The sequence below is a fragment of the Zeus faber genome (genome assembly GCF_960531495.2).
Source record: "Zeus faber genome assembly, chromosome: 16".
Lineage (NCBI taxonomy): Eukaryota > Metazoa > Chordata > Actinopteri > Zeiformes > Zeidae > Zeus > Zeus faber.
Window position 1 is genome coordinate 1,208,122 of NC_137202.1, and position 13,527 is coordinate 1,221,648.

A 13,527-nucleotide genomic window follows, 5' to 3' on the forward strand; every position below is an offset into this window, starting at 1 on the left:
GAACAGGCAGAAAAGTGCACAACTAATGAAAATAAATAATGAACATAAATAACATGAACAAATCATATTATTTTCAATTAACTAATGAAAAGAACAACCCCCTTTCTATCCCCTGTCCGGAAATGTAATTTGTCACGTCAAATCAAAAGATATGTGCTTGAAATATAAATTAAAGGCCTACTTTATTTTTTGTTTGATTGACTCCCCCTCCCCCCTTTTTCTTTAATCCGCCTTCAATGGAATGCAGCCTTTCACATGTTCCACATGCGAAAGGACCATTACTTTTGTATATTTAAATCCCCCCACTAAGGCGAGTATCGGCACTTATTTCTTTCCACTTCAAGTACAGATTTTTCATGGATTTGTTAATTAAATACAGACATTATTATTATTTTTTTACCTCGTTACACTCTGTGTTCCCGTTTTAATGGAAAACCCTGAACAGCTCTAAACTTGTCAATGTGTTTCACGCCTCTCGGTGGGAAATGAGGGGAGCGAGGGCATGATGGTGTCTGACTCATCAACACTCGGTTCAGTTTATTACAACATTCCAACCCTGTGTGTGTTTGTGTGTGTGTGTGGTTATGTGCGGTCCAAATTACTTATCACACCGGTAACCATTCTCCAATCTGAGAAAGACCACACCTCCTTTGGTCCTGATCGGAACCTTCTTCCTGTCGACCTCCAACACACACTTACTCAACACATCTCCTTCTCTCAAAGTGACTTCAGGATACATTTAGGATTCATTCCCCATATCACAGTGTGTGTATCTATAGCTGATGGTATGGATATCAGCTGTTCTGTGCACTTCTCTGACTTCTGGCTTATCATTCCATGTCACTCAGCATGTAAGTTGTAGTGTAGTTGTTTTGCAGGTCTCCCTCTTACAAACAAGCATTTATCAACAAGTTGCTATTCCTTGTGTCGTGTCACAGTTCATTAAAAAAAACTACAAAATTGACAAACGTTATCCATTGACAAAATTTCAGTGCTGAGAAAATATATTGTTCCCAGTGCAGCCGACAGGGTGATAATAAAAAAAACTATTAAAAAAAATGTCTTTCCATGTGTCTATTGTGTGTCCTGGATGGTCAGTTAAACTGCCCAGATACTGGAGCTCAGAAAATTGCTCAGGATGTCATGATAAAATACATAAAAAATTTGAAACGTATTGTCCATTTATCATCAGAAATGAGGCACAAACTCAGTTTAGCGAATGGGAACCGAGATTCAAGAGAATAAGTTTAGTTTTAAATTAGAAGAGAATGGAAAGTCTCTGGTTTCTAAAGCTGAGACCTGAACACAAGGTATTACTCCCTTTATTCAGCACAACTGTGTGTACCATATACTTATTAAATGTTGTTTTCTGAGGCACAGTATTTGAAGAACAATCGCAGGCACACAAGGTAATAAACAATACAACGTCACTGAATTCTACAGAAAGAAGATTTGAGTCCGGCGTGAGGTCAAATCTTGTGTCAGGCCACCGTGTTGTAGATGGTGAAAAGGTTGTACCACTGACATTTTTCACAAATTAACAAATTATGTCAAAACTCTTGAAAACTAAGGAGAGAATTCACAAAAGGACTGTGGCGTCACAAAGAGAGAAAGAGCAAGAATCTAATTCACACCATTATGCACCACTATCTATCTGTCTGTCGATCTGTCTGTCCGTCCGTCCATCCATCAACTTTATCAACTTTTGGGACTAAAATAACACAGAAACGATTCAGACCTGCTGCTCTGGAGCTGCAAGCAAACTCCATGTGCAAGGACACAAACACAGAAAATGTTTTTGATTGACTTGGGGAAGAGTGAGGAATGTCAACATTTATATCAATATTTGCCATATTGGCATGGGGTATCGGTAGCCAACCCTAGTTACAACTGGCTCGATTGCTGCAAAATAAGGAGGGATACAACATATTTTTTTATATAAACTCACTCTGTTTGCATTTAACCCAGAGATGCGAACAGAGTACGTTCAAACCAAAAGATGGGTGTTGTGTCGTGTTATCTCAACCCAGTGCAGATACTGCCCTAAGCAACCATGACAGAGCAGTGGAGTATACAACCCGCACCTCGATGCAAATGCCTGCTTGATATCTCTGGAATGTCTATAAATTCTGCAATGATGTTATTGGGTTTTTGTTTTGTATAACTTACTCTGGTGCGTGTCAGTTGTCCTAAGAAGTGTATATTTTTATGATATTTAATACGCTGCGCTCTGTTTAATCCAATTCTCTTCAGGTAAAATAATACCTGTCACTTTGAAACTTCCTATGGGTAAGAGACTGTATTTTTAGTTAAAGTCCAATCATGATTAAATCTGTATTCAACAGTATCTTGGTAAGGTTTGGGTTACTGACTCACACGTGATCTGTGTACTCCGTCAATTTGTGCATTCACGCAAAAATTTCTTCGTTGTAGCATACCTCTATACGTGGTGCCATCTTGGTGCAGGAGTCAATGTTGATCACAAACTCCATCCACAAATACTGAACCTTTAATCTGGATGAAACTCTACCGACGCCATGTTGGAACTGCCCTGAATACAAATCTTATTCAGATTGTCTTTGGGTTCGTCAGATCTATAACATCCATGAAAGTCTGATGTCAGTCCCACTTGCACCTGCCGCGAGGACCAGGTTGTTGACCAATCACTAGACTGCAATGCTATCATGTGAACTTTGTCGGCCGTCATTTGCGCATGCATATGACAATGACACAAGTGATGATAAAAATTTCATTTTTTTTACCAAATCATTCCACAAAAATGGAACGATCTGGATCAAACTTGGATTACGGCATGTCGGGACTGCCCCAGATACACAATTTATTCATCTTGTCTGTGAGTGCAGCGGATCCATGAGATCCATAGACGACTGACGTCATAATAATAATATGTAATTCTTCAGTAATTACAGGACTATAGATGGGAGGATTATAATGTTCTAAAATTCTATAATTCTATCGATGCACTGCCCTCGTAAATACCTACATTTGATATATAATCAATTTAAATATCTATCTTCAGATTATAATGGAAATTATATAAAAGGAAAAAAAGACTGGTAAAAAGAGACTTTTGACAGAATACACAGTGTTTTTCATCTTTTACACCTTGTTATGAATAGATCTTTGTTCTTTTATTTCATTGCAACATTGTGAGAACATTGTTGAGTTTTGTTCATTGTGTTAATCGCAGATTAAAGTTATGATTGTTTATTGTGTGTTATTGGCTCTGGCTTTCCCCTTGTACATCTCCATGTGTCGAGTCAGGTCTTCGATGCGCATGTCCTTTAGGTGCAACAGGTGTTCCAGCCTGGTCACCTTCATCTGTAGGATCTAGAACACACCACACACACGCACGCACACACACACACACACACACACACACACACACACACACACACACACACACACACACACACCCTAATGGCCATGACGCTTACACATATAAGGAATTTGGAACAGCACTGCAAGTGGTAAAATAAGTACAAAAAAAGTTCAAGTTTAAGTTTACACAAAGTAACATCCAGTGCCGGAAATACTGTACTTAAGTACTTTTCAAATACCGAACTTACCTAAGTATATTCAGTTTCGGGAATTTTGAGACTTTTACTCCACTATATTTCAAATCAAATATGGAAACTTTTTTCTCTATTTCTCTTTTTTCTGATACGGTCACTTTACTTGAGTAAAGAAAATACTTTTTTCAAGCCGGAACTGAATCCATCAAACTGCTGAGTTAGGATTGCTCATCAGTGATCCATCAGGTTAATAGCTTTTTTAATATCTGCATCATCACTCATCTGCAGAAAGAGGTCACAGTATTTTTCACACTATTTTAAACTCTGTTGTATCAGGACAAAATACAAAATGAAAATGTAATGTCTAAATATAAAATGTCGGTGCAATCATAAGAACAGTCAGTGCAGAATAAACAGGTGTGACAGCATACAGAGCACCAGCTAGAACTCTTAGGTCCACAGGTAGTGGTGTTTTAACCATCCCTCGTATCAACTCTAAAGCATGGGAGGCTGCCTTCTGTATCTATGCCCCAAGTAAATGGAACACCCTGCCGAGGACCTGAGAGAGGCCCCCACACTCAATGCTTTTAAAAACAGATTAAAAACCTTGCTGTTCACTACAGTCCATGACTGACTTCTGTGTGTGTGCGTTCTCTATGTTGTGAGATTTGTGGTGGTTACTGGTGCATAACCATTAGCATTTAAAAAACCTTAACAGTCTGATAAAATAAAATAAAATTGAATGAAGGTAAAGTGAAAATAAACTAAAGTCAAAATAAAATAAAATAAAGTATAATAAAAATTGCCAAATATACACACACGCATATTTGAATACAATGTCATGAATAAAATAGTAATAAGAAAATAATGATTGCTAAGAGCGGAGTTGCTGAAACCAATTATGTAGAAGAATAGAATAGAAGTTTGTTACAAGTATCATGACATGGCAAGAGGAAAGAGTCACGTCCACATGACTCACTGACCACCGCTGACACCTCCGTGACACATGTTACACACACACACGCACGCACACACACACTTTTGCTCTTCTCTTTCTCTCTCATAGACATATGGACACACATGCACATACACACACAGATACACACACACACACACACACACACACACAACCACAGATGTGTCTTTCCTTGGTTGCATGGCACAAAACCCACAGGATGTCAAAGAGGAAGAGGAATATATTTGCGGATATGGAGAGTCAGCAGAATCTTTTCCCATCAGCAGTAGATTTTAACACTCATGTGTGAGTGTGCGTGTGCTTGTGCGTGTGTGTGTGTGTGTGTGTGTGTGTGTGTGTGTGTGTGTGTGTGTGTGCGTGCGTGCGTGCGTGCGTGCGTGCGTGTGTGGGTGTGTGTGTGTGTGTACCTCCACAGTTTCCTTTAATGCCATTAGGGCTTGTTCCTTCTCCTGCAAGGCTAGGCGGACTGCAGGTTCAATCTCTGGGGTGAACTGCTCTAAGGTCCGAGGGTGGCTGAAAAGTCAGAACCACGAGGAGCGTCAACAGAGAAATGCCTTGATTTTCATTTGTATTATTTTATTATAAAATACCTGTTATTCGCTTGAATTTTCTCATGTATTCTCCTCCCATCAACTGCTTTGAGCTGAGCCTGAACCCGAGTCTCCAACTGCCTCGTTCCTGAAGACAAAAGAGAATTTCCATGAGTCGTGTGTCAACGCTGTCTTAGCCGGATCCAAGGCTGCTAACCTCAAACATTCAGCTATTCTGATGTGACTAATTTTACTGGCATGATGCTTTTTCTTTTTACTTACTCTGCCAAATTACTTAAGATGTGCTGACTTCACTTATTGACGCAGTCTGAGCTAAAGATATGGATGAACAGCACGTTGGCCCATACACAAGTTTTTAATTCACCACTTGTAAAATAAATGTAAACCATCAAAATTTTCTAGAGGTTGAAGTGACAGAGTTATGGAGCATTTTAGATAAATAGATAAATAGAAAGATACAAAAAATCAATAAAAATGACCCAAAAAAATCTATAAAGGAGAACAATTTTGAATGTATATACACCTTAAGGCTGAAGTAGACGATGGATACATTTGCCATGTGCAACAGACCTAAAAGAAGTTAACAATAAAATGAAACAAACAACGAAACCAGGAAAAAAGGAAACCTAAAGATAAACAATGAACAGTACAGATTTGGTAACGAACAATAAACTTCATGATGAACATTAAATATAACACCCACAGCACTGGGGATCTGCAGAGGATCACCACATTAAGATTCATGAAAACAACCCGTGTGTGAAGGGAGGAATTGGAGGACAAGGATGAGAAGGAGGTGGAGGAGGTCAAGGGTGATAGGTGATAAGTCTCCACCAGACACAGCAGGGGGTGTCTGGGGTCGGTGGTGATAGGTGATAAAACTCCACCAGACACAGCGGGGGGGGGCAGAGAAGTGAGGTCGGAGACGGAGAAAGAAGTGAGTCTGTCTAGTGTTGCTGAGCTCAGGCCGCTGATAAGGACCATCTGGTTGATGGGGGACAGGGAGGGGCTGATGAGGGGTGGGAAACAGCAGAGGCTGGTCACTGGTTCCCTTCCTTCTTTGTGTGTGTGTGTGTGTGTGTGTGTGTGGGGGGGGGGGGGGGGGTTTGGTTCCAGGTAAGCATAGGTCGCAGAGAACTTCGGAAGGCGGATTCAAAGCGGAAAAGGAAACGCAGCAGATAGAAGAGCACCTTGCAGAAGAGGTTCGAAAGCGGATCTCTGTTTGATTAGACCTATCTCACATGCAGACGGAGAAGCATAATCCATCTTTTACATGTGAAAGCCATTGGACACAACCCACAGCTGATGATCAGGCAAAGAAGACAGCATTGAACTGGCCTTTTTTTGAAGGCAGCAAAGTGAAATCATCCTCTCAGGTGTGGAGAAGAGCAATTTTGTTGTTGTTTACTTCTGGGCTGTTATTCCTCTTTGTTACACTGTGTGCAGTGGAGAGGGACAGTAAATACTGGTGAAGGGGGGGGGGGGGGGGGGATGGATTCCAACCTGGGTTGCTGCAAAGCATGGCATGCACACTTCCCGGTTGAGTTCCAAGACACCCCAAGAGCAGTTAATTTCTCTCACCCAAAATATCCATCCAAGCAGCCATCCATCTTTTCACCCTTGGGACCGCGAGGCAATCAGAATCCGAGACGGGACTGTGGAGCTGTGAGGTGACAGCACCGCCCACTGCTCCACCGTATTAACCCCGCCAGGCACTGAGCGATACTGATTACACCAGGGGTCAGTTAGGGTCGGTCAGTGCAATTCGTTTCCATCTGAGTTTCCGATTAAAAGATTTATGGACCCACGGCTCCACTCTGGGAAAATCGCTCAGATTTCCCCAGTTTCATCACAGCATCACACTTCCAGGGTGTGTCTCACCACCACTAAAAAGAATACACCGGTGATGGAACGCTGGAATGATGCCATGGTAACAAAAAATAATTCTGCTTCGCTTTACCTGGAGGAAGTTTCTCTTTGTTCTTGATGTCGTAGTATCCAAAATCCTGATAAGAAAAGGCAGGTTAAAAATGCAGGTGTCCTGTCGTCATTTAAACACACCGGTCTCACATGCAGGTTAAGCTTTGGTGCAGAAATAAGCCATCATCACACATTTAGGAATATGTTGTGCAACTTGCATGTTAGTTTACAAACTGACAACAAGAATCGCTTTTATGTCCAAAAAATATACTGTATGAATAATATACTGTCAAACACACACACACACACACACACACACACACACACACACACACACACACACACACACACACACATACCAGTATATTTTCCCCGTTTTGATCCAGCTTCAAGTCCATCTTCTCCCTGAGGCTGAACAGAACGGGCTCTACACCCCCTGGGACACTGAATACAATCCTCTTCACGGCCTCCTCACTCACATGAAAGTTGAGCTTCGAAAACACCTTCCTAAACAGTGTGGAATACTAGAGTTGAAATGGAAAGCATGACAAATGTTACAAAAGAGATGCCAAAGTCCCAAAAGGATCGGATGATGGAGAAGTGAGAAGGGTTTAAAGCCAGGGGTCAGCAGGAGCCAGCGTTTATAGCTGCGGCAAACTGTGAAATCTGTCGGGCCGTGTTCAAAGTTGGTGGTCAGGGAAAGGATGAGTGGGAGTGTGGGAGTGGAACTCATAGACCCCTGGAGAGGCCTCTTCATAGCTTTTAGAGCGCTGTAGAATTTAATATAGCACACATTCACTATTTCCCACAATGTTTCTATACAGTATATACCTACTGTATATGTGTATATATGGACGATTCTACCAAATTGGTTCGAATTCAGGGTTGGAATTTTTTCTATTTATCCCAAATTATGACCTTGCATATACTACACCACATCTAAGACACACATTTCTAGTAAAAGTACAGTCGATTTTCATATTGTATTTCCATATTTTTCTTTCATTTTCTTTGTCTTTTACTCTCACATAATTTGTCAAAATGAATATATTCCCCCATTTATTTTTTCCATCCCCTATATAAAGAATATACGTATATGTTTTTAATGATCTAGAATGTTTCAAGTCAATAAAAATGAATATTTTAATAGATTTTAATGTTTACTTTATGAGATTAATTGAAATCGATATGCAATCATTCTTTGAAAAATATATCAAGTCGATCATATTGATTTTAGAGTTACAGCCACACCTGTCTTGGGTCTAGGTCCCGGGATCAGGCTGTGGGCCTGTTAGGAGATCAAACAGAGATCAATGAGCAACAGGCAAAACCTCCATCCCCACACACACTCAGGAGGAGCCTCTGTCATGACATGTTTTCCATCTGCTCCAGGCTTGTTCCACCTTGCCCACTCTCTCTCATAAACTGGTGTGATTCAACCCTATCCCCTGTGTCGGAGGGCCCTGAAAACACCACTTGTGTGGTGTGTGGCAGACGAAACTCATTCTATGAAGACGTGAACACAGGATGGGTTTGGGTTAGGGTAAGTGTTAGGGTAAGGGTTAAGGTCAGGGTAACCTTGTGGTACAGTTTTGGCCCTGTACCACAAGGTCCATCCTCGTTATTAAGTTTGATGTGTTTTCCAGAGTTTCCCCCGGTTGAGCTGCTCAAAAATACATCGCCCCCTTGGTCGAATACTCGCTCAAAAAACACGGCTCCCACAATGATGGTTATGGCGAACATTGATGTCCTCCTAAAGAGCATATTATAGACGGACTACAATCTGTAGTCCGGACTAAGGACAGGGGCCCTCTTGCACGGGGAAGGGACACAGAAGAGCCATCCAAAAACGCACTGGAGCTACCAGCAGGTCAACGGGCGGCCACAGAACCAACCCTTGCCCGACTGGCAGCAGCCACACCCAGGATGTCCAGCAGAGGACCAGGGGAGGAGCAGCCGCAGCAACCACCATGGGTGGCCTGCAGCTACCTGCTCCCCCCAGCAGCCACCGCCGGGAACATCCCAGCAGCCAGGCCTCCAAGCAGTCCCCACAACAGCCCAGCAACACCTCCAGCAGCCAGCACAGCAGCCTGAGGCCCCACGCTCCAGCTGGGAGGAGGGGAGTCTGTCTACGAGCAACAGGCAAAACCTCCATCCCCCCACACACACAGGAGGAGCCTCTGTCATGACATGTTTTCTCTCTGCTCCAGGCTTGCTCCTCATTGCCCACTCTCTACAATAAAACTGGTACTTTTAACCCCATCGGCTGTGTCTCTGTGTCAGAAGGCCATAAAAAACACCACTCAGGTGGCCTGTGGCAGGCGGAACTGCCACATGTACAGTATATATATATATATATATATATATATATATATATATACTGTACCTGTGGCAGTATATATACAATATATATATACAATATGTGTGTGTGTATATATATATATATACATATATATATATATATATATATATATATACACATACATATATATATATATGTGTGTGTGTGTGTGTGTGTGTGTGTGTGTGTGTACATGTATTGACATATGTCTTGCCTGTTCAGGATGCTCCAGTTACTAAGCTTCTGTTTGGTGGAGCTTGCAGGACTGTAATTGTGCAGCTCCACCAGCTTTGGGAAGAAATGCTTCACAACTTCGGCAGCCATCACTAAAAAAAGTGAAAACAAGTGGTCAGATCAGGCACAGATGACAAACAGTGACACATATAGAAACACAAGAGTGTGGTTTTAGCAGGTGATTACGCTAGGACTACTGACTGCTGACAACTGCAGGCTGCTACCTCCATCGCTGAAGTCCCTGGTGATGTGTTTTTTGGGCCTGGACAGGGGAATGTCATCTATCCAAGCGTAGAGATCCTGCAGAGCCTCTTCACTTAACTCTCTGTCCATGGCTGGAGAAGCCACATTGGTAACACTTGGAAATAGAGTTAGCTTTGCTCCAGCCAAACCCTCTGCTGCAGTTTGTTTTCATGCGTTGCTAGGGAACCAAACCAAACCTCTAGAAACACGGCTGCACTGGAAACAACCCACACCTGCCACTTGCACTACTTAAAAAAAAAAAATATTAAGCAGTTATGACGATCTTCATTAGAGAGTCTGCATGTATCAGAGAGTTTTATTTCATACTTTTAAAGATACATTGTATTGAACTTTAGGACAATTTTGGACAAATCCTCTTTTATTCATTAAGTATTACAGATACTATCTATTTTGTATAGGGCAGATTTAAGTATTATATAGAAACGGGGCAGGTTATAAACTCGATGATTCTATAAACTGTTATTATTACTGTCATTTATGTCATATATCAAGATAAGAGATGAGAAGCTGGAATAAATCGAACAATATTTTTTTTACACAGAACTTCATACAGGTTAAGTTCTTGGATTTTCTTGGATTTTTCTCGACCGGTAAGTATCAGGTTCACGTTATTTTTTAACATCATAAATGTTGCCTCTGATGCAGAAGGACATGGATTAGGAATAATAAAATCAAACATGTTTATATGTTTAAATTAAGACCTCTGTCATGAATCCTCCATGATCTCTCAGTATTTATATTTGTTTTCATATTTTATTTCCTCCGGTCATTTCCTTATGCCATGTCACTAACCTTCATGTTATTTCAGATCCGCCCACTCACTTTTGTTTTGCTGTCACTCCCTTCAATTCACCTGCTTCCCCCCACCTGAAGCTCATTTCCTCCTTGATCCACTTCCCTTTGCCCTCTGCCAGATTGACTTTTGCATTACGCTGAGCTTTCCAGCACTACTTCCTGTTTCCTGTACCTACTGTCCAAACCACCTGATTCCCCAGACTCTGATTCTCTGCCTGATTACCTGGACCTTGATTCTCTGCCTGATTCCGTGAACTTTGATTCTCTGCCTGATTCCCTGGACTCTGATTCTCTGCCTGTTTCCCTGGACTATGACTCTCTGCCTGACTCCCTGGGCTCTGGTTCTCTGTCTGCTTCCCTGGACTGATCTACTGGTTTCAACCCCTGCCTGGTATTTGGAATAAACCTTGCAGACTTTGACTTCTTACAGTACCTGATTGTTTATGTGTCATGCTTATGGGTTCGCATCCGTTCTGAATCAGTGAGTGTAAAATTTAATTGAAGACTATATAATTGCTTTTCAGGTCTAATATTTGCAAAACTGAATTCAAGACAATTCAAGACTTGGTCAATTTGTTTGCATTGTTCTAGTTAGTAATTACCTTTCCACGGCAGAAAATCCGGAAGACTCAATTCATATTGATAGCTAGTTTATGTCCTTGTTCAAATGGTAAAATCACACAATGATATTACAAAGAAATCCCATGAATCCGAACTTAGAACCACTCTTACATATATCAACATTAAATGTAACATAATAACATACAGGCTAGTCAAGAAAAACATAAAATTCTAAGCAGTATAAAATAATCTGAGCAAAACGATTGATTTTAAAGTGCTAATGTCATGTCTTGTTTTTTTTTTTTGTTTTTATTTTAACTCTTTAAATGGCTCTATTCCCTTAGAAAATAAGTACCCAAATATGTACCAAAAAAAGAAAGGAAATTGTATCAGTTAGTGAAACAGTCACACATAGCACAGTAAACATAATCAGTGCAAGTGCTTGATAGGTTTTCTTGTCCAAACGGACAAAAGGCAGACTTGTACCCTTACAGACAAAACACATTGATTCAATTCAGCAGCTGAGCCAGTTGTCATTCAAAAAAACAAACGTTAACATGTCCAGTCAGCCTTCACAGAAATACATAACTATCCAGAGTACATCAGTTTTTGGAGCCTCCATGACGTCCGAGGCTCCAATGTCATCTGTTGCAGATCGCAACGTCCCGCGTAGCATGCTGTTCCTTCAGTCATGTGGGCTTGACGGGGGGTTTCGGGACAGTTTTGATGACAGGCTATAAAACAAACAGACAAATAAAAAGACAAAACACAAGGCCAATCCTCCTTGCGTGTTTTAGCACATGGCTACCAGCTCAATTGTTCTGCCTTTTTTCTATCTGGTATCCTGCATGATCATAGTGCGTAAACTGTTCCGTGGCGGCAGTGAATGGGTCAATGGCCATCTACTCTATACTACCTTAGGCTGCTTGTTATTTTATGCTGCTAAATATAGAAAGAAAAGCTTTTCTTTTATCCAAATAATGCTGCAATAATGTTGCTTAAACCCCACTGTGTACTCTGCATCTCCATTATCAAGAACTAAATGTACCAAATAGAATATATTCACCCCAGATTCACTGATGCTGTTTATTTGTCTCTTTTGCTCTCATTTATATTCATTTTTTTCCAAATGTGAGTCTTGATGTTGACTAAAAATGTTAATTTTTTAAACTGATTGACTTCTGAAATGTGTTCCTTTTGTACCTTGGAATAAGTCTGAACTAAATGTTAAACCTTAACACTAAACTGATAAATAGGGACAGAGTGAAGCGACAGATGGAGCAATGAGACACCAGCCGCTTGTGGCAGGGGCTGTGGACTATTACGAACAACAACAGCAGCTCCTCCCCAGCCACGAGTGTGGACACCTCCCTAGCCAACAAACTGAACTAATTTTTTGCGCGGTTTGGCAACAACACTGCTGGCTTCCCAGCTAATTGAAGTTACACCGCTGGGGATGAGCGCGCACTCTCAGTGTCTGAGCGTGACGTCAGGAGGACTCTGATGCAGGTGAACACCAGGAAAGCTGCGGGCCCAGGCATATCTGGGCGAGTACTGTGCTAACCAGCTAGGCCTGGGGTTCACTAGGGTATTCAAAAGCCTCCCTGGCCGAGTCGGTGGTCCTGTCCGGCTTCAAGAGGTCCACCGTCATTCCTGTCCTGAAAATCGCCGCTCCAACCTGCTTAAATGACTACCGCCCGGTTGTATCACTGTTCTGGGTTACTGCATACTGCGCTGTACTGCTGTTCTGTTCGGTGTTACTGTGTTGCTGTGTCGTATTTTTGTATACTGTACTGTATATCTCAATACTCAATTTATTCACATGTACTTTACTACACATATCTGTATATACATTATATTATTATATATAATATACATACTATTATGTTCGGTTTAGTAACTATTGTGCATAATCTCCAGGTGCATTGCAAAGACATTTCACTGCATATATGTATGAAAGTATGTATATGTATGTGAAAAATAAACCTCTTGAATCTTGAATCTTGAAACCTACCCATTGATTATGTTTCCATGAGGGTGCACCGGAGGGTTTGGCTGGAGGAACCGGGGGCTTTGGCTTTGGTACCTTGAAAGAAACAGAAAATCAGCTCTTATAGCTCAGCTCTAATATATATGGCCGTTAGTTTCAATCAAATAGTTCTATGTTTGTGTGTGTGTGACATGATAAGTTCCCTTACTCCTTTTCTTTGAAGGGGTGGTAGAGGTCTGGATGGAGGGAGTGGCATGGGCTGATAAAGAAGTGCATGGATAAAATGGATGGAGCAATGAATTATGAGGAAAACTGAAAATATTTCCCCTGCAATGCTGCAAAATACTGTAAATTATTTT

General features: G+C 41.3%; 1 protein-coding gene across 1 annotated transcript; it reads right to left on the bottom strand.

Moving 5' to 3' along the window:
- Nucleotides 1-3,228: 3,228 nt before the first annotated feature.
- spef1 (sperm flagellar 1) lies at nucleotides 3,229-9,891 on the bottom strand (the record flags this gene model as incomplete). Its single annotated transcript, XM_080016964.1, has 7 exons — nucleotides 3,229-3,351; nucleotides 4,920-5,025; nucleotides 5,103-5,190; nucleotides 7,024-7,069; nucleotides 7,343-7,490; nucleotides 9,539-9,650; nucleotides 9,783-9,891. The coding sequence occupies 7 exons, from the start codon at nucleotides 9,889-9,891 to the stop codon at nucleotides 3,229-3,231; spliced, it is 732 nt and encodes a 243-aa protein (XP_079873090.1).
- Between the last annotated feature and the right edge of the window lie 3,636 nt (nucleotides 9,892-13,527).